Source organism: Serinus canaria, chromosome 2 (assembly GCF_022539315.1).
Source record: "Serinus canaria isolate serCan28SL12 chromosome 2, serCan2020, whole genome shotgun sequence".
Classification (NCBI taxonomy): Eukaryota; Metazoa; Chordata; class Aves; order Passeriformes; family Fringillidae; genus Serinus; species Serinus canaria.
Window position 1 is genome coordinate 2204827 of NC_066315.1, and position 27254 is coordinate 2232080.

The 27254-nt window shown below is 50.0% G+C and overlaps 1 protein-coding gene across 2 annotated transcripts in view; it reads left to right on the plus strand.

Moving 5' to 3' along the window:
• WNT3A (Wnt family member 3A) overlaps positions 1-27254 on the plus strand; it is a 98471-nt gene that overhangs the window by 63998 nt on the left and 7219 nt on the right. For both annotated transcript variants that reach the window (XM_009085750.3, XM_050970865.1), the window contains exon 3: positions 26972-27237. In XM_009085750.3, the coding sequence (XP_009083998.1) occupies positions 26972-27237 (266 nt within the window). The remainder of the gene's footprint in view (positions 1-26971; positions 27238-27254) is intronic.

Sequence of the window (27254 nt, forward strand, 5' to 3'; positions counted from 1 at the left end):
TTTTTTTTTTTTTTGTGTGTTTGGTTTTGGTTTTGTTTTTTTTTTTTTTTTCCTGGCTACTTAACCATTAGACAGGGCATCAGGGGAGGGGAAAAGCAACAAGACAGCCCGTGGCTACAGAACCGGTGGCGTCTCTCCCAGCACTGGAAACTCCAGCCTGGGGCTGCGCTCCCAATGCGCCGCGCTGGCAGGGAGCGCGCTGCGCGGAATTACGGATTGATTTCCTCCCCCCCTGCCCTCCTTCCCCTTTCCCTGCTGGGTACATTCCCCAGAGCGGGCTCAGGTTGGTCGCAACAAGGAGCTCCCTCTGCCGCATCCCCAGAGTGCCAAGTCCAAGCGTGGGAGCTAGCCCTAGACAAAAGGGAACAGCAGAGGGAGCTGAATTAGCATCCCTTTGTCCCGGGAGAATCCCGGCCCCAAACGGGCCCTTGGCGCGCCACGGGAGGCACAAACACACACACACACACAGAGGAATGGACGGGAGCCAAGCGGGGAAACAGCGACAGCAAAGGCTTGGTCGCCTTCACCCGGATGCTGGGGGGAAGGGGGATGAGCTGGGAGCTGCTTTGGGATGGCTCCGAAACCAGGGAGTGCCGTGCCCTGGGTGGGTTTGGCTGGTTGAGGACAGAAATGTGTCTGCTACGTCCCAAAGAGCCAAAAGGAGTGGAAAATGTGTCTTCTATTCCCTCCTGACAAAGAGGGATCCAAGCTCGTGAATGTGGCTTTTCTTCCCTGGGAGATGAGCTGGGAGCTGGCAGTGCTGAATGGAGGAGGGGATGTTAAGGCCAGAAGGGGCTGTGGGATCATCTGGGTGTGGGCTGATCTAGAGCAGAGGCTGGACAGAGCTAAAGAATAGAGCAGGGATTGATTCCAAGGATCTCCTCCATGGATGCACCTTGGGCAGCAGCAGAGCCCAGCCAGGGCTGCACCCAAGATGACCCAAAATGGCCCCAAAATGCACCAGCGCTCCCGGGGTCTCTCCCTGGGATCAGCTCTGCTCCATTCCCACCTTGCAGTTCATTGTCCCAGCCCAGCTTTAGCCCAGGCACTCCCACCCTGCTTGTTTTTCTCTCTCCAGCCCACGGGGTTTGTGCTCCTGGCCTGAGATTTGGCTCATTTGTCCTTGGTGCCCAGCTGGAGCAGGAATTGTTTTGTCTCCCTGCTCTGGGCACAGAGCTCACCATGCCCTGATGGGAAGCTCAGACCCACACCCTAAAGCAGCACAGAATGGGAAAATATAAAAGCTGAAACCTGAGGCATCAGCTGGATTCCTGTTTAACCAGCAGAGATTTTCCTCCTCTCCATCCTCAAGGAGATAAAGGAGAGCCAGGGTGGATAAAGACGCCCTGCCTGTTTTTTCCTGTGATGGACTTGCTTGGCAGGGGAATGCTGCAGAGCACCACGGAGTTTCCCAGCAGGATATTGCTTAACACATTCCCTGCTGAGCTCTGGTGCAGGAGGAATCCTGTGCCTGGATGGTTCAGCCTCTCTCACTCCTTGTTTCCTCAGCCTGATCTTTCTGGGAGCATCTCCTTCAAAGTGAGGACTTGGCCATCTGTGAGGATCCACAGGGTTAAGAGAGAAGCAGGATCAGTCACCAGGAGAGGGAATGGCTCAGGAGGGTTGGTGTGACTCTGGATTTCTGCTGGGCAGGTGAATGATGTGCTCCCAGGAATGATGAGGGCACAGCTGACTGGAGGCTGAGCAGTGAGGAAAAAAGAGGAAGGCAGGTTTTGGGGAGCTCCAAAATCCTGGGGGATGCCAAGGGGTCGGAGAGCTCCACCTGATGTAGGTGGGGAGTTCTCCTGTGCCAAGGAGGTGCCCAGAAGTGGCATTTTTTGGGGAACAGCATGAGGTGGGTGAAGCTGATGCAGTGAGGGCTGTGTGAAGCTGACCCCAAGACACAAAGCCCTGCAGTGTGTGGTGCTCTGTCTCCTGCCCACCTCCTGTGCTCCCAGAGGTGCTCCTGGAGAGGGCACGGCCAGGTGGGCCCAGAAGAGAGGGATGTGAATGTGTCACAGTCTGGAAATGCGCCAGGGAAGGGCTTGAAGGAAACTCTTGTGGGCTGGTTTTGGTCTGGGCAGGCTTTTTAAGGAGGTGGGAGGAACCTCAGGGAAGTTCTGGAGCTTTGGCTGGATGTGACCTCTCACTGTAGGACACGAAACAACACGAGCACACACTGCTGCTCTCAAGGTGAAGAAAAGGGAAGTTTGTTTTCTGACTCCAGCATTTATAGATTTCCAAAAGTGACAGTGGATTGGAGGGTGACAGTGCCACCTCTCCCATGACACTGGACAAACCAACAGCCCACCAAATTTCTCCTCTTCTATAAAGGAATGCAAAACAATGAGTTGTTTACATAAAGTGTGTGAGGAAGTTCGTTACAAGAATGTCAGCATCAGAAGGCTCAGACAAACTTCAGAAATCAGAGCGACAGTGACCATAAAATCTGATGGCAAAGCCATCTGTAGAGTGTGAATTCTAGAGATGTCAGGAGGTTCTTTACTCAGAGAGTGGAGAGGCCCTGGCACAGATGGAAGCTGTGGCTGCCCCTGGATCCCTGGCAGTGCCCAAGGCCAGGCTGGATGGGGCTGGGAGCACCCTGGGACAGTGGAAGTGTCCCTGCCATGGCAGGGGTGGCCCTGGATGCTCTTTGAGGTCCCTTCCAACCCAAATGTTGGCATGCTGCTGTGAAAACACAAAGAGAAATGCAGAAAGCCACCAGACCCAGGGAAATGCAGAGCTGTCCTCAAGCCCTGGGAGCAGGTCCTGACTGGAGAAACAGAAAGTGTCTTTCACTTTTCCTTTCATTTTGACTCATCTCACCCTTCCCAGAGAAGAAAAGAGTTCACAAAGCACTCAGGACCCAGCCAGGAGCAGTGGGTGGGGAACAAGGCAGAGAAGAGAGGTTCTGGCTCTGGTGCTGGATCCAGCAGAGCAGATCCTCCTTCCTCTGCCTCTCCATCTCCCATGGAGCCACCTGGATATTCCAGAGGGGGTCTCAAGCAGGGCCCTGCAGCTCCTGAAACCCAACCCAGGAGCTTTGATTGGCCTCCATGAGCGTTTCCCCTGCAGTTTGATGGACGGGGCAGCGACGCTTCCCTGGGAAGGCTGCACTCTGCTGACTCAGCACCTGGCACCATCTCCTCCCCATTGCTTCCAGGTGCTAAATCACCTTCAATGATAGCTAATAATTACGGTTTATCCTTTCCTAATCACGCTGCTTTCCCAGGGAAGCTGTTGCCACAGGGATGTTGTGGGAGTGTGAATGGGTGGGGAGGGCACCGGGAGATGTTTCTGCTCACCCCGAGCCATGAAAAAGTTGGAGACCCCTTAGGCTAAGCACGCCAGATTCAGCCTAGGAGATATTGCATCTCGTCAAAAAGTGGGTTTGTTTCTTCTTCTGAGCCAGTTTTCCAGCAGAAAAAGAAGCTGCACCAAACTGGAGATGTTTTGCAGGTTCCCCTTAATTTCCAGGGGAAAAAAAAAAAATCACAACTCTGGTTTTTTTCTGACTTTTTAATTTTTTTTTTTATTTTTCCACATTTCAGATAGTTTCATTTGAATTATTGAAAGTCAGGCATTTTATTTCTTTTTAATTTTAATGTGATCTTGTACTAAAATATAAAATCATTAGACCATCGTAGACTCACACCTCTAGTGTTTCATAGAATATAGAAGTGGGTTTTGTATTATTGAGGCTGAATGATTTTATCTTCTCAAACAAACAAAAAAAAAATCTGACATTAACAAGATAAAACCCTTAATCAGCCCAAAAAGTCAGACTCTTACACGGTCCATCAGATTTTCAACTCTTAAAAATAAAGCAGAACAGAATTTCCTAGGATATATTAAGTTTTTTTTTGACACTAGTTACTAACCTTAGTCATGGTATGAACCCCAAACTCCTTCATTCTGCCTAAATCCTGAATTAAAGTTGAGCAGTGGTCACCCAAACACCCCTCTAAATTCATTTACAGAGCCTCACAGCTCTCTAAAAGATTGCTGTAGGAGATAAGACCCAAATCTGGGGTTTATTCCCAAGTTCCAACTGCTGAGTCCTGACATGAAGATGCTCCCCCAGGAAATTGCTCGGATTTTCCTTAGAGGAAAACAAAGGGTGAAAATTCATTTCAGTGCAGTTGGGTTTGGTGGAGGAGTTTGTTTCTCCAGTCTGCTTTCCTGGTTGGATTCCAGATGCAGATTCCTCGAGAGGTGAATTTGAAGATGTGAATGAATCCTGAGGGGGTAGCTGGGAGCTCTGTGGAGCCCAGGTTTTATGGAAAACATTCTGTGGTACTCTGGTGAGAATTATATTCCAGTTGTATCCTTGGAAAGTGCCTAAAATTGAGAATATTCTTTGCATTTTGCCCCTCTGAACAAGGAGTCTTCTCCTCCAAGATCCACCACTTGCCCCTGAACACTTCAGACATGATTTGGTGACTCTCAGGGCAAATATTAAATTCTGTAAACTTTTGTTTATGCCTTTATTAATTATTACCCTGGCCCAGACATGCCCTGATGCCACTGATCTCTGTGGATCAGGGAAGACTGAGGAGATACAAATGTTTTATCATCAAATTCTCATCATTTGAGAATTTGAGAATTTATCATCTCATTGTTTTTCCATGGGGAAAGACAAATGGGTTTTGTCTGCTGGTGTTGGTTCTCATGAGGACAGAACTTCTGAACTTCCCAACCAGCAGAAAATCACCACCTCAGCTCTCAGGTCTGTGTTTCCAGTGTTTTCAGGAACTAAAATAATACCAAATAATTTTAAAATAAAATTTTAAATTTTATATAATTTCCTTAAATATAATTTAAAAAAATAATTTAAAATAATATCAGCAAATAATCAATAACCAATTGATTATTTGATGATATTATTTTAAATTATTTTTAAGAGAATAAAATAATTCTGAGAAGAATGAATTCAGAGAACCACAGAATGGTTTGGGTTGGAAGGGGCCTTTAAGATCATCTATTTCCAGCTGCAATACAACAAATTTAAAGTTAAAAACTCTCCCTGCAATCTCCCCACTTCAAGCAATGCCAACCACTGACCTCCAAAACATTCCTGCCCCATCAGTCATTCACACTTTTGTTCATTTATAGGATAGTTTGGGAAAACCATAGGATTGGATGGGGAAAAAAGGAGGAAAATGGGGGTGATGTCCGTGGGTTTTGTAGCAGGAGCAATTTCCTGATCTTTCCTCTTTCCTGCCCTTCTTTCTTCCTGCTCTCCTCTTTTCCTGCTTTTTCTTTTCCTACTTTTCCCTCTTCCTGCTTCTGAGCCACCTGGGCTGGCTGGAAAAGGGTCAGGAAGGACTGGGATGAAAAATAAAAAGTTGGGGAAAAAAGGAGGAAAATGGAGGTGATGTCAGCAGGTTTTTTTTGTGGGAATAATTTCCTGATCTTTCCTGCCTTTCCTTTTTCCTGCTCTTCCCTTTTCCCTCTTCCCAGCTTTTCCTTCTTCCCACTCTGGAGCCAGCAGGAAAAGGGTCAGGATCCAAAGGAGAAGATTGGGGAAAAAAGGAGGGAAATGGAGGTGATTTTTGGAAGGGATCTTTGAAGGTCACCTTGTCCAAGCCCTGCTGTGAGCAGGGACACCTTGGACTGGGTCAGGTTGCTCAGATCCCCATCCAGCCTCACCTTGGATGTTTCCAGTGCATGTTAAAGCTGCTGTGACATCCCTGAAATCCTCACACCAACCTGACATAAAGCCATAAAGTGGTTTTTTTTATTTTTTTAAAGAAACAGTGAAGTGCAAAAAGCATTTGTTTTGTTTCATGAGTTGATTTTTTTTAAGGATTCCAAACATATTTCCATATTTAACCTGGTTCTTCACATAAACTTTGCTCCAACACCCACCAGCGGTGGGACAAGCCTCTTACCCTGGTGCTGGCTACAAAATATTAGTTCTTCCCAGCCTGGAGAGTGGGGTAGATGCAATTTCAAACCATAGGGATCAGCATTCCAGCTGGAGAAGAGCCTGTAATCACTGCTGCTGGGACTCAGTGAGGTCACTGCGTCCAGGACAATGCCCTGCATGCACTTACCCATTTTATGGGGCTGACCACTGCTGTGGTTGGCTAAAAGCTGGAAGTACATTGGGCTTTTCTGGCTAGGGAGGGGTCTTCTGATATTTAAGAGGCTTGGAGGTGGTTTGTAAATGCAGGGCTGCACCTTCTTTTGTGAGGTTTGTCGCTGACTCGTGGTGCTTTCGGCTTTTATTTGCTTCCATCGACGCTGCCAGAATGAGGAGGGTGCTCTTAGCTCAGGCTGGGGGAAGTTAGGCTGGCTTAAAATGACAGAGGAGCTAAGCTCGGTCCTGATGGGGATCAGGCAGCTTGGGATGAACCTCAGTGTGGGATGGTGGCTCCACATCAGCCTGGTGGTGAGCCAGGACTCCCTCAGAGGGTGGGGGTGGCTCCTCTGGAGCTGACCTGAGCAGGAAAACCACATCCCAGAGTGAGCCAGCCTGTGGTGCTGGGCTCCACCACCCCCTGGGCACAGCCCTGCTGCCCACAGGCCACAGCCAGCCACCATCAGCAAAATATTGCAGAGCCACGAGGGATCCAGGAGCTGCTGGGGATCATTCCAGCCCTCAGAGCTTGGATTCTGCTCCTCACCCAAGATAAAACCCAAACCTGCCTTGAACCTCGCCCAGGAAAGTGCACAGACTGCCCTGCCATAAAAACTGATTTAACCCAACTGAGGTCAACCAGCTTGGGTGAAAGATTTGTCTTCCTTGTGTAGAACTGGGAGCTCTTCATCTCAGTGCTTGACCTCTAAGCAGCTCTGTGGGACTGTGGGGATCTGCAGATATTGGGCATTTTGTGTCTTGGGTTAAAAAATGGATTTATTCAAGAGGACTCTGAGCATCACAGGCCGCGTGTTGCGCTCAGCATTAAAATAAGGGCAAACACAGGCCCTGAAATTCAAAGAATCCCTGCAGTTCCTCACCAAAATCTCTCTCTGCTTTGCTCAGCTGAGCTCTCAGTTCCTGACCTCTGTGTGAGTTTCCACCAATCCCCAAAATGAGCACCAAGGCAGGTGGTGGTGCCCAAAGCACTATCATCCACAACAGATATCAAACATGGAGATTGGAAGGAAAACATCCCAAAATTCACAAGAAACAGCAGAAAAAAACTTGTGCATCTTCAAGGAAGTCAAGAGGATGGTGATACCTAGGAGTGATTGGTGGGCAGGATGTGACATTTATAACATTTCCTACCAGCGCTGGCATTGTTCTGCTGCAGGACAGGACTGGGCAGGGTGTGGGTGACCCAGCCTCTGCCTCCTGCACTCCAGGAGGTCCAGCAGAGCCATGGCTGAACATCTCAGCAGTAATCCTCAGCTCCAGAGCAGCAGTGTGGCCTCCAGGAAAAAGCCAGGAGCCACCCCTGATTTCCTCCACCCACGGGCAGCCCTCCACCCTCCCCAGCTCGGATCCATTGTCAGCACAGGCAAAGCCCCCACATCCCTTTGCCAGGGGCTTAATCCATTCCTTCCCTCCCCACAGCCCACACAATAACACCCCACTGAGGGGATCCACCTCCCAGGAAATCCTCCTTTAACACCCTCCAAAGGAGCAGCCAGATTTATCTCTGCTGTTGTTCTGGAGAGCTCAGTCAGGACTCATCTGTTCTAATCCCCTCTTTAAGATTTCCAGTGGAGGCCTGTGCTCCCATATTAGCATTTCTGACAGCTCCTGGGTGTGCCCTGCAAGGCTCCATGGAGGGAAATCACCTGCCAGCAGCTCCTCCAGGAATCCCACTGCTCCTCTCTGAAGGAGCTTTTGCAGTGATCCTATAAAAATTCCTGAAATGAAGGCCTGGGTTAAATGGGCCTGGAGATCTTCTGCAGAATGAATTTCATGGCTTGGCCTTTGCTGGAGAGTTTGGGGACTGCTCCTTCCACGTGGCATTTTCATTGGGCTCCCTTTTGGTGGGGCAAATTTTGAGTATTCCCAGAATCAGACTCCTGGAATGGTTTGGGTTGGAAGGGACCTCAAAACACATCCCCTTCCAACTCCCTTCCACTGTCCCAGGGTGCTCCAAGCCCTGTTCAACCTGGCCTTGGATTCTTCCAGGGGTGGGGCCTCCCCAGATTCTCCTGGGCAGCCTTACCACCCTCTGAGTAAAGAACTTCTTCCTGACTCTGGCAGAATTCACTTTCTGGAGGTGGCTTTGCCACTTTGCCATCTGTTCTGGGGTCACCTCCAGGGGATGGGACATTCACAGGTTAAATGGCAGTGGTTTAAGCTGAAGGGGAAGAGGGTTAGGTGGGATATTGGGCAAAAAATTCTTCCCTGTGAAGGTGGGCAGGCCCTGGCACAGGTGCCCAGAGCAGCTGTGGCTGCCCCTGGATCCCTGGCAGTGCCCAAGGCCGGGCTGGACAGGGCTTGGAACACCCTGGGACAGTGGAAGGTGTCCCTGCCATGGCAGGGGTGGGACTGAGTGATCTTCCAGTTCCTCTCCAGCCCAAACCGTTCCATCATTCTGGGATCCCATGAAGCACCAATGCATCCACTGAGCTCCTGGGTGATACTGCCCAGCCTGTTTGGACCATGTGATTCACAAGCTCCAGAATTTCCACTCCTCCCAGCTGATCAGGGAGAAGCATCTGCTCGTTGGGATGCATTTTCCAGCCTGGCACCATCAGCAGCTTTGTTGTGCCAGGACAAATCCCAATTTCAGTGCTGCAAACCCTTTTGCTGGCAAGTCTGGAGCTGCACGGAAGACTTGAACCATTTGCATGATTAAAGGTTGCTGGACCAAACTGATCAGAAAGATTCAGCAGGTTCTCCAAGCCCAGCATGAGCACAGATCCACTTGGGAAGGAGCTCTGGGCACGGAACTGGCTCCTCCTCAGAGTGACTTCCACGAGAGCTGGATGTTCTCAGCTTCTCTCAGGACTGATCTCTGCACCTGCAGAGCGAATTCCTCTAAATGCTGTTGTGGTTTTGGTGGCTTTTCCTTTATAATATCCAAACCTGGTGCTTTGATTAGAGATGGGGAGGTGGTGGTGGTGAATCTGACAGTGTTTTCTGGTATTTAGTCCCTAACTGAAATATTACCTTGAGGTATTTATAAAAAAAATATTAAATTGGCCCAGATATTTTTTTTTATGAATAAGGCTTTAATTAACTTTTTACATATTAAATGTACATCAGTGGAAATAGTTAGACAAATAGCAGGGGTGTTAGTCATGGAGAAGCCAAGGGATGATTCAGTCAGGGACTGCTCGTGTTACAGCAGCCTCTCCCTCCGAGGGCACATGGGAGAGATGCTGAGAGGGAAGGGAAATTAGCATGAGGAGCGTGGAGAGGGAACAAATTCAAAAAAGGCCAGGAGAAAGGCGAGGTTCCCAGTGGAATTGGAAATTAAGGGCTCCCTTGCTTACGCAGGAATAACTCACAGAGCCCAGGGAGCTGAGCTCTGTTACACAACTCCCCAGCTCCATCCTCCCCTTCACTCCCACCCCCTCCAGGTGAACTGGACAAGTTCTCCTCCACATCCAGGCAGAGTTTGGGAGGAGCAGAGTAACGGAGAGGGCAGCGAGGCTGAGCAGGGATGGCCCCGGGATGGGGTGGGAGCCCCGACCTGGGAGGTTTTGGAGAACAAAAACATCAAACAAATATCTGTCAGCGTGGCTCAGGCACACTGGGTCCTGCCTTTGGGCAGCAGGGTGAGAGGTCCAAGTCTGGGATCTGTGATTTTAAGTGTTTCTGGAGCACATCTCGGGGTCTCTGTGGTCAGGATGACCCCGAGGTGTTGGAAAGTCTCTTTTTCCCAGCCCTGAGATCAAAGAAGGAGTCAGGATTCTTTGGCTGTGGTTTTCAAGGTTATTTATTTGCTGTTATCAATTATATTCTTTTTCTGATCTGCTGAAGTGTGTCAGGCAGGTCGGGTTGTGGCACAGTCCCTGCCCTTGGGGTGCTGTTGGCTTTTCATACTAAAACCTACCTGTTCTTTATTTACAATAATTTCCCAATCCCTATCACCTGTGTCAGACAGTCTGTCTCTGCTCCAAACCAACCCAGAAGTGTCACCATCCCAGCAGAAGATGGAGGACAAGAAGAAGGAGAAGAAGCACAGGACACACCCAGATTCCTCCATCTTGCCTCTTGAACCCCCATTCTAAATCCCCAAAATTCTACTTTTTCACCCTGTGATAAATTCCCTGTCATTCTACTCAAATTCTCGTGGCTTGCAAATCTTCACATGAAGTTGGTAATTTTCTCCATGGGTTAAAATCCAAGGCACAGGGGTCTTTGGCTTTGTGCCAAGGTCTCTGAGCCCCCTCCCAGGGGCTCGAGCCCTCCAGGGCAGCCAGAGGGATGTTCTGGGTTCCTGCAGGCACGGGCTGAGCCTGGCTGTCTATCCAGTGCAAAGTCAAAAGTGTATCATAAACAAAGTCAGTTTTTCTAGGAAAAAAAGAATATTTTAATACCAAGCTGCACCTTTAATTACACTGACTTAACTTTTCTGCCACTTCCACTGACTTAGATATAAATGACACCAGGCCAAGAGGAGAATCAGGCCACGTGTTTTTCTGCTGATGGCCAAAATATCTATTTTTCCTTGACTCGATTTATTCAGCATCTGATTTGCATAGACATTTCCGAAGGCTGCTCGGTTGTTCTTTATTTATTTTTTCCCCCCAGTTTTTTTGCACTTCACATGTCATCTCCCCCCCACTCATTGCACAGGGCAGCAGCAGTGTTGCCACCCAGGGAGCTCACATTTAACAGCAAGAGAGGAATCTTCAGCAATTCCCATCCTGAGGGACCGCAGGATGCGGAGCTTTGATTTTGTTGCTCTAAGATAGGCAGGGATGAAAGCAATGTGCACTGGCAGGAAATCCTTAAGGTGCTGGGCTCCTCCAGCAGCTTGACAAGTGCCTTTCCCTCCCACAAAAGTCACCAAAATTTGGGCAGGTCATCACCTCCCCTCCGAGTTAATATCATGGATAAGGAGCCATGAGTTGTTCCCACCAACTCTGGAGAGCACACACCCAGAGCTGGGGGGTGTGGATGCTCTTCAAGAACCTGAAACAGAACCTCAGATGTCAAATCAGGAATAAAATCATGTCCAGTCCTTAAATACGAAGGCAGGGTTGATATAAGAGCCAGCAGGCATTTGGTGAATTGACAGCAGCAAGAATGAGAAGCCAAAGCTGGAATTGTGGGGTTTCTTGCTCTGAAAAACCCTCAGAATGCGAAAGAGAAGAAGGAAACCTACTGAAATGGCACATAGCCTGAGCAAGGGAAGGGTTCATCAAAGGATCTGTTATCATTTGGCTTACAGTGGGTGAGCCCAGAGCCAGAGGCTGAGCAGGAATCAAACCCCAGAGCAGCTCCCTGCTCTTCCCCTTCTCCCACAGCCCTGGTCCCTTCAGAGGGACCCCAGTCCCAAGCCAGAGGTTATTCCCAGTCTGGGTGCCCAGTGCTTTCCTTGCTTCAGAGGGCAAAACCCATGTGCAGTTCAGGCTGGAAGAGATCATCTCCAGAGGAGAGAGGATTCCTGGACATGACCAGTGTGTGCACAGGGCATCTCTCTAATTAGAGGTGGTCATTATTTGAGCTTAAGAAACCTGGATAAAACAAGGAAAGCATCAGATGAATGAAATTGGTTTGTCTTGTGAATACAAATGATGACTGATTAAGAAAATGATCTGGAGGTGGTTGGTATCCTCTGCTTCTACAGCAGGTTATTTGATTTTTTGGGGTTTTTTTGAGGTCAAGTAGCCCATTTATATTGGTGAGGGCAAGGTGAGAGCTTCATGTTTTAAATCACAAGCAGATACAAGCTCTGGCTGTTTTAGTGCTGTTTATTATTATTATTATTATTATTATTATTATTTATACCTCTGTCTATGATTTGACACTGAAGCCAGTGGAGAACATCCACAAATCACATTTCTGTGGTCTGATATTCACCAAGAGCACAAGATCTCATGTCTTATTCGGGGTGTGACAGATTCCCAGGGGTCCCCATGCAATGTATTCACTTTCTGTGTTTTGCTCAGCTTCCCAAACCCCACCAGTGACATTTTCAGCCCAACACAATGGCAGCTGGCTCCTCATGGTGGCTGAAACGAAACATTTTTAGGACCTGATGCAGTAGAGGGTGAAGTCTACTTTGAAATTGTGGCCGGGATAATCTTCTTCCATTTTTAACCTCCAGGACTGATTTCTCCATAGCTGGGATCAGCACCAGGCTGATCACCAGCTCACAGACTTTTCTCAGCCATGCTGGCAATGCACAATGTAAGGAGGAAATTTGGGTTTTTCCCACTTTTTCTATTCTGATTATTTTGATTGTGTCTTCTTAGGATTGCAAGATTCAAGGGGAGTCTCAGAACTCAATTGTTGGTCAGGGTGAAAGAGCAAGTCGTGATAGGAGAGGGGAGATGGTTTTAAGGTGGAGAGGGAATGGTTAGGTGGGATTTTGGGAAGGAATTCCTGGCTGGGAGGGTGGAGAGGCCCTGGCACAGGTTTTCCAGGGAAGCTGTGGCTCCTCCTGGATCCCTGGAAGTGCCCAAGGCTGGATGGAACTTGGAGCAACCTGGGGCAGTGGAAGGTGTCCCTGCCATGGCAGAGGGGTTTAAACCTGACTTTTGAGGTCCCTTCCAACCCAAACCCCCTCTGTGGTTCTTTGATAAATGTTCCTGCCCAGGGCCATAAAAATGTCTGCATGACAAAGTTCTTCATCCACCAGGCCAGCAGATGTGTTCATGGCAGGTGGAGCTGTTTCCTTCTGGAAAGGGAGCTGTAGCTCAGTTTTTGAGGTTCCTGCTTTGGCTGGGTGAGGCAGGGGATCCTTTGGATTTGCAGTGCCCTCATGTGCACTCCCCCAGTGATGGAGAAATTTCAGACAAGTGTTCAATGTATTGATCTCCCTTTTCTGCTTGAGATTTATACAAGAGCTCCAACTATAATCAGAATATCTGTCATCCCCAGCTTATCTGCTGATTTAAAATTGCTTGTACATCATCCAGCCTGTGTCTGGGGCTTTGCAATTTCCTTATTCCTGTGTGTCTGAATAGATCTGAAATTCCCCAGCATTGTCCTCGAGTGTTTGGGATTAGAAAGTGGGAAGATAATGATGGCTCTCCATCTCACAGGTGGGCAGCTGAGGCAGAGGAGCTGTTTGAAAGTCCTGTTTTGTAGGACTGAGCCCCTTCTCCCTTAGGGACCACAGATCCAGCCTCCAAACCATGCTTCCTCTCACCAACTATTTATAAAAAGTGGCTTTTATGCTGTGGGAGCTACATCAAATTTTTCTGCTTCCCCAACTGGGTGAAACTGGAACCCACAGGAAAAAAAAAATAAAACAACAACAAAAAAAGAAAACAACCCCAAAAAGCCCCAAAAACCCAGATTGCCCAAGCCTGCTGCAGGGAGGTAAGCAGCTCCTCCAGCACCCAGACCCCCTCCCTTCTCCAAATGGAGCCTGTAAAGCAAAAAATTTCTGCAAGCCGAAAAATTGCTTAATTGCCTCAAATTGATTCCATGGTTTTATTAAGATATTTTCCCAGCTCTATTATGGTTAATTATTTGTATTACAGTAGACTCTGAGGCCCCAAGCAGAGATCAGGGCCCCATTGTGCTAAATAGTGTACAAGCACTTAATAACAGAACCATTCCCTGCCCCAGATAGCTTGCAATTATGTGGGGAGCTGCAGTGGAAACACAACACAGCTCATGTGAGCACCTTTTAGGAGAGGTTAATGTGGATTTTGGAAGCCAAGAGGGTCCCTCACAAGCAGCCCCACTCTTCCTGCTGGGCACCAGTGGGAAAACCTGGAAGGAGAATCTTGGTGTTTAAGCAGGAGATGAACTCCCCACCTGGCTTAAGGCTTTGTGAGGGGAGTCAAGAGGAGAGGAGAGTGGGGAAACCTGAGCAGGTTCCTGTGCTGCTTTCCCCTTCCCCTTTGGTTTGTGCTCGGGGACTGGGCTGGGGAGGTTCATGAGGGAGCTTGTTATCCTGGGGATTTCCAGCCCTGTCTTGCAGAGGCAAAGCTTTCCTCTGCTTAGGTAAATGGTGAGATCCAGCCTTGCTTCCTCTCAGCCCCAGTGAGGAAGTGGGGCGCAAATGCAGAAGGGGATCCCTGTGTGTCTCCCTCTCCCTCCTCCCACCCCACCCCACTCCAAACCTCTGTGGCTGCATCTCACCCGTGGTGGGAAATCTCATCTGTGGAGGGGTCAGCACTGGGGGAGCTTCCCCACACCTTCAAGCAGCTGGGGAGTGTTTTGAGACCTCAAAGCCCTGCTGGAGGGGATGTTTGGGGCTGGGAGTGGGACAGGTTTGGGGCGAAGGGGCAACTGAGATTCAAGCCAGGGTGTTTCTTGTAGCCCAGGTGCTGCTGAGCTCCAGGTGACCCTCAGGGGCTGCACATCCCTGCACTGCCCACCTCTCCCCAGCGCTGAGAGGATGTGAAAAGCAGCAAAGTGTAGCCCACAAACCAGGGGGAAATCCAATTGTTTCCAAGCTCTTAGCTCGGGTCTCAAGCAGAGCAGGAACCTCTGGAGATAACGCCGTGTCTGTGTGTGTGTGTGTGTAAAACGGCCTCGCCGAATCCCCCAGCTTTAGCAGGGCTTTGAAAAAGATCTGGGTGGTGATTCAAAATCCAGGTTATGACCTGTGACCTTTGGATGAGAAATTGTTGCCATTTAGGATGTGTTAGGAGGTCCATCCTTTTCATCAAATGCGTGTTTCTTCTTGCTGCGGGAGGCAATCACACCGGTATATCATTAACTCGCAGAAAAGGAGGCTGTAAAAGAAGTTGATGGGGGACCTTAGCCCACACCCTGCTGGGGTCTGCTCGGAGCACAATATCCCAGCGACCATGAGATTAAGCTAAAGAGAAAAGTGAAAATGCTTTTCACGATTCACACGCCCTTTAGATTGTTTTATTAAACCATTTGAATAGGGATTTCCCTTTCGGCCGACAACGGGGCCCGGCCAATGCATAGTTCTAGGTTGCTATGACTTAGTTGGTGCTGGCTAATCACAAGTGAGGGCAAATTTCATATAAAATATCTCGGGCCATTGTCAGCCTAATGCGGCGTGACAGTGCCAGCACAAAGGGGGATTCATTCCCCCCAGCAGGTAATAAGGATGATTTGCCATACCAACCAGGCAGTCTCGAGGGGGGCTGTCAAATACGATCAGAGCAGCGAAATGGAGCCTCGCATTCCATTCTCAGGTGGGCGAAGGAGATCCTTTTGTTCAACCATGTTGCTTCTGATAACAGAATACAATTATATTCTTTTTTTTTTTTGCTTCCCCTGTATCCTACTGATTGTTGGGGCTGTTTTGCATAGCGGTTTTTGGGGCTTGCCTTCTTTTTCTTGCCTTTTTTTTTTTTTTTTTTTTTTCTTTCCCAAAGCCAGGAGGGACCCCAATGATCTTTTAACCTGGAAGGCACCCGGGAGGATTTCACCCCAGTCCTTCCCCGCTCCTTCTCCTCCTTCCCCTTTCATTAAGGACCCTGTCCTGCCACAATGAGCGCCCTCTATCTCTGCTAATCACCCCCGACTGGCACACAGCTTCCTTTTGTCCGGAGCCTCCCAGGGATGTTGGGGAGACCAGGGGCAATTCGGGGCGGATCGAGAGGACCGTGCTGCTCCAGGAAGATGGAATATTCAGGAGAAGGCATTCAAGGGATGGATGGATGGAGGGAGGGAGGGATCAGAGCGTTTCACACGTGACCAAGCCAGCAGAAAGACAGATAAAGCATTAAGCAGGGTAGGTAGGGAGACATACACGGTGATGATTAGATCAGCAGAGAGATAGGGCGATAGGCACAGAGATAAGGGGGTGTTTGCTTTGCAGGTATCAGACTCGGGTTACTGATACCAGACCGTCCTGCTGATTTGCCTATCTTGGGGGTCTGGTTACCTGCGAGATCACCTGGGGTTGGTTTGACAGTCGAGAATTAATGAGAGCATTCCAGCCTCCGAGCCACCCTGGGCACGGAGGGCAGCAGGGAGCGCTGGCCCTGCTCCCAGGGCACAAGGTTTGCAGGCTGCCCTGGCCTTGGGCAAGCTGGCTCTACCTGTTCCAGGTACAGCCTGAAAGGTCTGGGGGTGCAAAAAAGGTTTGGAAGTGTGAGAAAGGTTTGAAAGTGCAAAAATGTTTGGAGGTTTGAGCACCACGCTGGAGGGTTCAGCTCTGTTGTGCAAGGAGAACCAGGAGCAAGCAACAGGGAGAAAGTGAAAAGAAAAAGAATGAGGAAAGACCCCCATCACTCAGATGTTTTGGGGAAACTTGGCTGTCAGGGTTTTACAGGCTGCACTAATCCAACCTCCTTCAATCCAACATTCCCTCTTATCTGGATCGCCTTCGTGTTCCCTGGCAGGAATTGCCCATTTAATAATTTCCCTCCAATGAGCTGAATCACTGCTAATCTGATCAAATGTCTTTTCAGGGCCTTTCATCTTCCCAGGGATGTGTTGACACTAGCACAGCTGGTTCAGAGGAAACAAGAACTCAATCAGAACTCCGTTCAAAACACAGATGGGACCCAAACCTAACCTTTCCTTTAAGATATGCAAAAGTGTGGTTAACTTCTTGTTATTATGCATTTGCATAAGTCTTTGCATTTAGGGGCCTGATTTTTTGGTGGTTAAAAAAGCCAAGCAAAGCCTGGAGCTGGATTTTGATGAGAAACTGCAGAACCAGCTGGGCACGGAGCTGGCAGGGCTCTCTGTGAGGAAGGGGACAGGCTGTGGTGTCACACAGAGCTGTGGCACAGCTCCTGGTTGGCATCACCTGCTGTGCTGTGGGTGCTGCATTTCTGCCAGAGCTGCAGCTGCTCTGGGAGCCCCCCTCATCCCATTCCAGGGAAAGCCTCAGTCACCTGCAGCCCCAAGGACTGCTGCTCTGGTGGAGTGGGCTTCCCTGGGTTTGGAGATAAACCCACGTGGGAATGCTGCTGAAGAGGAGGGGATGTGACCCAAGGCAATGGCAGCAGGAGCTTGGGGAATGACTCCAGATCTTTCAGGCCAGTCTGTAGAGCTGCAGGGAGACTGGAGCTGTGGATTCCCATCCCTGGAAATGCTCAGGGCTGGGCTGGATGGGGCTCTGAGTAACCTGGGCCAGTGGAAGGTGTGCACTAGGGGCTTGGAAAGAGACAATCCTGAGGTCCCTTCCCATCCAAACCATTCTGTGATTCTGTAATTCTCTGCCTGCAGTCTCACAAAGAGATCTTTGAGGAATGCCATTAGTGATCCTTCTGCTCCCAAGGGATCCAGGCAGCCATTTGGGCTCTGCTCCTCTCCAAAGGTTCCCAAGTTATCAAGGTCTTCAGGATGAGATTGATGGAGTTGATGTAACCCTGAGCACATCCTAGTGCAATGCAGAGCTGCTCTGGAGCATCCTGGAGCTGCTGCCAAGACCTGTAACCAGTTAGAAAGTCTCTGTGTCATAGAATAGTGGGATATTTTGGGTTGGAAGGGACATTTTCATGTCCTCCAGTCCCACCCCTTTGCAATGAGGTGACCACAGCTCAGCCCAGGGGCAGCTCCAGGTGCTGAGAATCTTCTGGAAGGCTCCATGAATAAGCAGTGACCCCAGCAGCAGCATCACTCATGGGGTGCTAAGGCACCAGGCAGCACTGGCTGAGGAGAACACCCCTGTCCTTCACCCCTGCCCTGTGGAATGCTGCAGGCTGAAAAGGTGCCCCAAGCTCAGGCTAGAAAGGGTAAGAGGAGCTGTCTGCCCACTGCTTTGCAGATGGGGAAACTGAGGCAGAGCGTTGGAGCCCCCCTGTCCAGAGAGGCCCTTTGTGCAGTCACCAGGCTCTGACCTCCCCAAAGCCTCTGGAGGCTCCTCAGGGCTCCACAAGGGCTCCCTGTGGTCCAGCAGAAAATCAGGGCCAGGGCACTTGGTGGTTTAGGCTTGGGAGTGACACCAAGGAAAGAAGCAAAGGCTTTAAAGATCTCAGAATCTCAGCACCTCTTCCTTTAGGAAGGGATTTTCCAACATAAGCAGGATGAGCACTGCTCACTCTGCGGAATTTGGGAACGAGTCTCCCTCCCAGCAGGAATCCTGGCTTGTCCTCTCCTCTTAGAGTCCTCGTGCTGAGCACATGCAAGGGTGGGAATCTTCCATCCTAATGGGGGGAAAGCAAACAGCCCTTGTGGGACAAGGAGCCCCTTTTTAAGGAGTAAAGGGGTAATCGAGGAGGTGCAGATGGTGAGGATGGGTCGAGGGAAATGGGAGCTCTGGAAACAGGGACCTCTCCAGAGGGAAGCTGAGGGGAGCTGGAGGCTGAGCCAGACTTGTGTAAAACATTTGGGTTGCTTGATCTGAGATGGGATCCTCTCCTGCTACAATCCAGAGGAATGTGGGGTAGCTGAAGCTCAGCTGCCTCCGAGGTTGCCAGAGCCAATATTTGGTTTCCAACGTTCCCAGTGTTTTCCCCTTGAGCACTGTCAGGGTCCCAGGAGCCATGACACCCCTGTGATCATCCTCCTCCTCCTCCTCCCCTGCAATGGGAACAGAGCTTGTTGCCCTCCAGCACTTGGGCACAGCCTGTGGATGGATCTGTCAGCCAGCCTGTGCCAAGGAGTTCCCTGTTCTCTGCCTTCCCCTGCTGCTGGGCCAATATTTAATAGTTCTGATTGGCAAATGATTTCCTGCTTGGTGATCATTCAAAAAAAAAAAAAAAAAGGCTTTTAACTTTTTTTTTTCCTTTTTCCCCACCATCACTCCTTTCCCTGAGGAGAAATACGTCCTGTGAAAATGTGCACCTTCATTTCTTAGAATGGTTTAAGTTGGAAGAGACCTTTAAAATCCATCTAGTCCAACTCCCTGCATGAGCAGGGACACCTTTCCAATAGATCAGCTTGCTCAAAGCCCCTCCTGATTTCACCTTGGCTGCTTCCAGGGATGGGGCATCCACCACCTCTTTGGACAACCTGCTCCAGTCCTTCACCACCCTCATCATAAAAAATTACTTCTTTGTGTCTGGATCCACATCTTTTTAGTTTAAAACCATTGCCCCTGGTTTAGTTCAGCAGGCCCTGCTGAGAAGTCTCTCCCCAGTTCACTTCCAAGCTCCCAAGGAGCACTGTGAGGTGGGGGACACCATCCCCACCTCCTGAACTCTCCGTTTTTGGCTTTCAGCGAGCTGCTGATCAGCAAGTTCAGCAGAGCCCAGCTGTGCTGAGGGACTGGGGTATCCTCTGCTGGAATCTGGGACAGGCTGGGCTGCCCTGCTCCTCCTGCACGTGGATCTCAGGGCCAGCAGGCACTGCCATTTGTGTTGGTATAAGCCAGCAGTGATGCCTCCCTGTGCTTCTGCAAATCCTGGGAGCTCTGACTCACCAGTCCCTCTGGATTTCACTCCTGCTGTTCAGAAAGCAGCTGTGCCTGCAAGGCTGTCAGAGCCTAAAGAAACTCCTTCTCCCAGGGGCCACCAGCTCCTCAACAACCGAGCTGGCTCGTTCTGTATTAATCTTTTCTGGGATTCTTCTTTTTCATCCAAAGTGATGCAGTGTGAGCTTTCATTCAGAGCCTTCTGGTTTGTCTTCATGGAGATGTTTCTGACTGGGTTCAAAGAGAGCAGCTGGGTGGTGATCTTTGTGCTGCAGTCAAAACCCAAATTCACAGAATTCCCAGAATTCCCAGAATGACCAGGTTGGAAGAGACCTTCAAGGTCATCCAGTCCAGCCCAGCCCCAACAGCTCAACTCAGCCCTGGCACCCAGTGCCACATCCAGGCTTTGTCAAACACACCCAGGGATGGGGACTCCACCACCTTCCTGGGCAGCCATTCCAGAACTTTATCACCTTTCTGGGAAAACTTTTCCCTGCTCTCCAGCCTGTATTTCCCTGGGTGCAGCTGGAGGCTGTGAGCTCTGGGTGTGTCAGTGCTGCTGCAGACAGAGCCCAGCCCCAGCTGAGCACAGGCACCTTTCAGGAGCTGTCAGAGGGATGGGGGCACCCCTGAGTCTCCTTTTCTCCAGGCTGAGCACCCCCAGCTCCCTCAGTCATTCCTCAGAGATCTTGTGCTTCACCCCACCTCAGTCAAGGCTGGGCTTCCAAAGCTCCTCACAAATTCCTCACCACGTTTTTCCTTTGGGCAGCACCTTCCAATGCCTGGGATGCCAAAGGTGCAGAAGGACCACAGGAACCAGGGAACACTGAGCTAAGATGAGCCCCCAGTGTAAAAGGCTGGGTTGTGCTGCTCCAAACACCACAAACACCAGGTTGTTCCCAGCTTTATTTCCAGTCTATTAGTTCTTAGGGTTTATTTAGTTTATTTGGTGGGGTTTTTTCCATTTTAATCAGGAGTCAGTGTAGTGTCAACTGTTGTGCAAATCTTAGCTGACAGCTGTGGGTTTATATCCCCTGGAGCCAAGGAGGGAATGAAACCCTTTCTCACACTCCCTGGTGTACCCAGGGAATCTGCCCTACCAGAAAGGTGTTGGAAAGCCTTGGCACCTTCCACCCCTCAAAGATGGGAGTCTCAAGAAGCTGGAGTAGAGGTACCTTTCTGGAGACTCTTAGCTTTGAAAAACAAAGCTCAGAGGAGCCAGCACGACTCCTCCCCACAGTCCTACTGAACAGATAAACCATTTCCTCTGTTTCATTCCATTTTTAGCCAAATGCCTCTCCCAAGGGCGCTCCAGAGGTCTGTGTCAGAAATTCAGGGCTCACAGCCACACCTTTCCACTGGCTTTCCAACCATGGAATAGGAGCTGGAGCCTCTCCTCAAGGGCAGACATGGCTGGGAATTCTTTCCTTCATTGTCTGGGACATTTCTGTTCTTTTCCATGTTCTTTGTACATTATCCAGCCCCAAAAGGCACTAAGTCAGTGCTTCACTCCGAGCACTCTGTTTCAAAAAGGAAAGATTTAGGGTTTCAAGAATGGGGATGGCAGGGCTCGGTGTTGCTATACAGATGTGGTAAAAAGGGATTTTCAGAGCAGAATAAACCATTCTGGTCATCCTGCTGCATGACCACAGTCCATCTTGCCACATATCTGGGATACCTACCTGACCTGGGGTTGATCATTTCATCATTCAGGGAAAGACTCAGGGAAAACAACTCACTGTCTGGGCAGAAGAGCACACCAGAGCAGTTTCCACATATCAGGCAGCTGAGATATTCATGCAGTTATTCATCTGCCTTCCTCATCCCACAATCTGAGAACCCTCTGCTGGGCTCCAATCCCTTCTGCCTGCAATTCTGAAGACATCACTGAATTCAGCATTTCAGGCTCCTGGGGAGATAAGCAGGATTGTCCTCGGGTGGACAGATAAGGAAGGAGAAGCACAGAGGGACTGAAGGATTTGTCCAAAGTCACAAAAAACAGCCCTGCAAATCTTGGGTCACATCATCCTCAGGCCTCTATTGTCAAATTAAACTACTCAGCCAAGTGTTTGTGCATCTGAGGTGGGTTTGGTGCTGGGACAAGTGGTCAGAGAGGTTCTGCCCAGAATATTCAGGGGACGTTCAGTTTCTCAGATTTCAGTCTGGGCTTCTTAGCAACCCTTTCCAGAGAGAGCTCTGCTTTAGGGGACACCCCTAAGGCCCTCTGTAAGTCACCTTTTCACTGCCATTCAGTCCCTCCAGAACGGAGAGGGAATTGAGCAGAAGCAGCAGATATCCAAGTCTCTGCACCCTGCAGGGAAACTCGGGAGCAGGCAGGAATCAAACTGAAGCCAGAGCTTTGGTGACCAAAATAAAGTGGTTGAAATGCTCTGAAGTCAACATCCCCGTGAGACATTGGTCCCTGCCAACTCCTCCCTCCAGGTGACTTTCCAGAAGCTTTCTCCAAGCCCTAACCAGCTGCTGCCTCCTGCCACCAGAACCACCCCGAGAGGAACGCGGCGCCCTGACAAACACACGGCACTTTCCTGCTATCTTCGCCAAATCTCTTGCATTTTTATATGGCACCTTAATAAGCCCTCATTTCCATTACAAGTGCATGCTTTCCTTCTGCTTATCTCCATCTCCCTGCGCTCCCGCTCCATTCCTGCAGCCGCACCGCCCCCGGCTACACCGGGGAAGGTTTTTGGGAGCCCGGCAGGGTCGGGGATGCTCGGGGAAGGCAGGACATGTCCCATGGCTTGGGAGGTGGCAGGACGTGACTCACACCATGGCACGGCTCCATCTGCGTCAATATTGAACCCGCTGCCTTAACTTAGGGGGTAGGAGATGTTAAACCCAGTGCCCTAATTTCGTGGAGTCATTAAGAGAGCGGCTGCGACTTTCTCAAGAGACAAACTCCTCACCTCGGTGCCCCGGGGCCAGAGCTGAGCTCCTTTGCCCTGCCTGCCTGCATTCCCCAGGTAGTTACGATCAGATACAAGGCGATTTGCTTCCTGTTGTGTGCTCTTAAGTGGTGGCTGCATTTCAAAAGCAGGGCAGTGATTGAGTCCTGTCCAGGCTGTAAAAGGCACCCGGCGGGTTCTGGGAAGAGCAGAGCTCGCTGTAATTGGTGCTTCTTAAGGCAAATCCCATCAATCGCCTCCTGGCTTTCAACGAGGGCTAAAAACTGTGCGGAGTTTAGGTGATGGAGCTGAGATTTAGGGTTTGGTGTCTGCAGCCAAAACTGTCTGCCTGGCACTGCTTGGCCAAGGCCTGGCAAATGTGGGAATTCTCCAGGCTGTGCTGCCTGAAGCTCCCTGGGGTTTGAGCTCTGCACCTGGACAGGATCGCTGGACTGTAGAATCCTTAAGCTTGGAAAAGACCAGCAGGGTCACTGAGCCCAAAGATGAACCCAGCACTGCCACATCCACTGGAATCCCATGTTCCCAAGTGCCACATCCTTTTAATCCCTCCAGGTGACTCCTGGAGGGATTAAAAGGATGTGGCACTTGGGAACAGGCACCGTCCACCACGGCCCTGGGCAGCTGTGCCAGTGCCTGACAACCCTTTCAATGAAGAAATTTTCCCTAATACCCAACCCAAATATCCAAATTTCCCTAATATCCAACCCTTGACACAACTTGAGGCCATTCCCTCTCCTCCTGTCCCTGTTCCCTGGAGCAGAGCCCAACCCCACTGGCTGTCCCCTCCTGTCAGGAGTTGTGCAGAGCCACAAGGTCCCCCCTGAGCCTCCTTTTCTCCAGGCTGAGCCCTTTCCCAGCTCCCTCAGCCCCTCCTGGTGCTCCAGCCCCTTCCCAGCTCCATTCCCTTCCCTGGACATGCTCCAGCCCCTCCAGGTCTTTCTTGTAGTGAGGGGAATGCCCAGGGAAGCACCAGTGAGCTGATGGCTCCTGCTGAGTCCAAGCTGGGATCCACAAGCCGTGGACTCCCAAGCCAAGGCCCCCCTCTCATCCCCGCACAGGAGAAGTTTTCCTGCACAAACACCACGGCTGTAGACATTTTCTTCCTGGTCCAAGCTTGGCAAGGCACAAGGGGTCTCCACGAGGTTTGCAAACATCAGTTCAGCACCCTCAGTTCCTTCCCAGTAAGCCAAAGACCTGGATCAGATCTCTCCTGAGCAGAGGAACAGGGGATTCCCAAGAGATGAGAGCTGGCCTGAGCAAGGAGCTTTAGGAAAGCACATCATCCTGGTCTCTAAATTGGAGATACCTGGATTTGATGGATGGACCACCTGGTGGGTCAGGAATTATCTGGATGGTGGCACTCCAGTGGTGTTCCTTGGGGGTTGGGGCTGGCACTGCTTGCTGGTGACAAGGACAGTGGGATCCAGGGCACCCTCAGGATTGTCACCCGCTTTGCTGGTGACACCAGGCTGAGTGGTGCAGGCAGATGCTGGAGGGAAGGATGGAGATGTGGCTCTGTGCATGAAGCTCAGCAAGGCTGAGTGCGAGGTGTTTCCTGTGTTGGAAAATCCCAACTCTACAGAGATGGGGCAACTGAGAGGCCTTTTAAAAGATTTTATTCCATTATCAGTCTCGATGAAGGGTGAGACGTGATGAAAAACTCAACGTCATTCCATCAGAAGCCAACTTATCTCCTGATTACCTTATAAATATTACCTTATAAATAGATACCTTATAAATATTTTTCAGCCTATTAGCTTTTGCCAGGCAATGCTGCTAATACTTCTAACACCAATCACCTCTTATTCTAATCACCTATAATCACCTATAATTCTACCCCACCCATTGTGGTCTTGCTACAATGCATCTTTTGCAGTTCTAATTCTCCAAAATATCTGGTCTTTTTGCAAGTTTCTTTTGAAACTTGTTCCCAGCTCAGTCTCTCTCTCAGCAATGCCATCTCTATTCCATGGCCTTCCTAAGTCAGCACGCCTTATCTCAGAGTTTGCCCACAGATGTGCAAGGCTGTGTGAGCTTTCAGGCAGGTTTGGAGAACCCTTTACCAATCCAGTCCTGCACAAGGGTCAGGCCAATCCCAATCCCAAACACAGGCTGGGTGGAGAATGGGGTGAAAGCAGCCCTGAGTAGGAAAACTGGGAATGCTGGAACCACATGACCTTTAAGGACCTTCCAATCCAACCATTCTGTGATGTTATGGAAAGGTTTCAAGATCAGTTGGGCCACACTGGGAGGGGGTGGGAGGTGTGTCAGCCTTTCCCTGGCCAGACACTGCCCCTTCCACCTCCCTGCCAGATTATAATGGCATCCACCCCCCCAGCTCACCTCACTGGCTTTTGTGAGCAGCCTTTCATTCTTCAGAGACTCCAGGGCTGCTCAGAAATGTTCTTGGACACCTCATATGAGGCACTCCACCCCCAAAATTTGGTTTCTGGATCCCACCTGGACTTTGGCAAGAGCAAGATGCAGAGTCCCCAGTCCTGTGTGAACAGCACTCTCCTGTCCATGCTCTAAGCTGAGCTTTCACAATCAAGAACTGCATGGTCATCATTTGCAGGATGCTGGCATCCTCCAGGCTGGCCAGGTGCTGAACAAGGGTTTTTCAAAATCACACTGGGGACCTGAGGGTTCCTGCATTTTCCTTTTCTTTTTGTTTTTTTGGTTGTAGCCCTCGGTGACTTAATAACCTCCCCAAGTGCCCTGGCAAACATGTTCCAGGACATTGCTCATCCCTTCAGCCTGTAAGTTCATGCACATTATGGGATTTGCATATTGTTGTATTTGGTAGCCTTCCCAAAGCAAAGCTTGAGTTCTTGCTTAAGCCTAAAATCCAGCCAGGACTGCTCCACAGCTGGGATTGCTCCCCGAAAACATGTTGAGTTTTTGGCTTGGTGCATTAAACTCTCTTCACATTAGTGGAAGCATCTGGAAGGCAAAGATTGAGCCAAAATGCCCAGGGAAAGCTCAGATCAGCAAAATATGGTGCAGGGAAGGTTTGAGTGGCTTTTGAGTAGTTGGGTGATACAAAGCTCAGTAGAAGCTTTGGTGAAGTTGCACCAACTGAAAATGTGACCTTGTGATTTTATGGATCCATTATTATTTCAATGTCCCAGGGGAATCACCTGAAGAGTGTCAGGAAGAACACAATTTCTAGGATAACTGGTCTGTCAGCACAGGGTGAGTGGGGAATAATACAGGAGGTTAAGGGAGGCCAGTTATCAGAATCATTGTACCTGCTTAGAACTGCCCCAAGGGTTTGAGAACAGCCCTGCTCATGGTAAAAATCCCATTTTCCCCCTACTGCTGTTTTCTGAGGTGTGGTGTTGAACTGTGGGGTCATTTCTTGTGAGTGAAGAAATCAAAACTGCGAGGAGAAAGGGAAATAAATTTGATATCTTGGGGTATTCCCTACTTGCAAAGCAGTTTGAAAAGACTGGTTTTCATTTTGGCACAGCGTGGAAAAAGCTCTGCCATCCAGGAAAGCCTTCCCTGCTCCCCTTCCTTGCCCAGCCCTCCCTGGGATGGAAGGCTGTGAGGGAAGCTCTCCACAAAGACTAAAACTCCTCAGTCCTTAGCCGTGCCATCTTCTGGCTGATCCCACCCCGGCAGTGGGCACAAAGGAAAGCTCATTTCCCTCATTTCCAGTCCCCTTGGCAGGGACCTCGATTAGGCAAGGGAGGAAAACGTGGGGCAGGTGCAAGGTGTACCTTGAGTGCTGTCACCCAGTGAGAGCCACAGCCTCAGGGAAAAAGGGATGGAGGGAGGGGACAAGGTTTGGTTTACATCCTGAGGACTGAGGATGTGACCATCCTGGCATTTTCCTGCCTTCCAGCCACCAGCACCTCTCCCTGTCAAGGAAGAGGAGCTTTACTGGTGCAGGTCCCATCACCAGGTTAAGCATGAGGCTGTTGTTAAGTGCAAACCTGCATTTTTTATTTTTTTGGGAGCATACCCAAATTCTGAAGAGAAGCCCATGGCTCAGGGTCGGGCTGTGTGGTGCCTTGACTGCACACTACCAGACAGAATATTCCCTGTGCCCCCTGAAATTCAGGTTTGCACAGCTGTCTGTGGTGCCATGGCCCTGTCCAAAGACCTGAGGATGACCCCAGCCAGAACTTTTTGGCTGACCTCAGTGGCCTTGAATCAAGCCTGGTCCTGTCTGTGCAGGAGCTCATTTCCTAGCAGAAAAAAACATCTTTTGGAGCAGGTCCAAGCTAGACCACAGGGAAGAGGAGAATTCCCTGGCCTTCTGCCATGCCCTCCAGAGGAGGTGTTCGCAGGGCTGACCAAATCCATCCTTCACTGGCCCTTCCTTGTTGCAGTATTGTGAGGGGCGAGGTGAGAGATGAGAATTGACTCAAAGTTCTTAGAAGGCCTGATTTATTATATTATGATATTATATTAAAAGAAAATTATATACTAAAACTACACTAAAGAAAGAGACATCAGAAGGTTAGAAAAGAATGAATAATAAAAACCCTGTGTCAAGAGTCTTGACACAGCTGGACTGGGATTGGTTATTAAGTAAAAACAATTCACATGCTGGGTAAACAGTTCTCCAAATCACATTCCAGAGGAGCAAAACATGGAGAAGCTGAGGCTCCTCACCTTGCCAGGAGAAGAAATCCTGGCGAAGGGATTTTTCATAAAATATCCCAGTGACACTTCCTGACTGACTCCTCTCTCTCGCAGCCACCAGGGAGTCGGCCTTCGTCCACGCCATCGCCTCCGCCGGGGTGGCTTTCGCTGTCACCAGGTCCTGTGCCGAGGGCTCGGCCACCATCTGCGGGTGTGACACGCGCCACAAGGGCTCTCCTGGCGAGGGCTGGAAGTGGGGAGGCTGCAGTGAGGACGTGGAGTTCGGGAGCATGGTGTCCCGGGAGTTCGCGGACGCGCGGGAGAACCGGCCCGACGCCCGCTCGGCCATGAACAGGCACAACAACGAAGCTGGAAGGACAGTAAGGACCTTTCATTT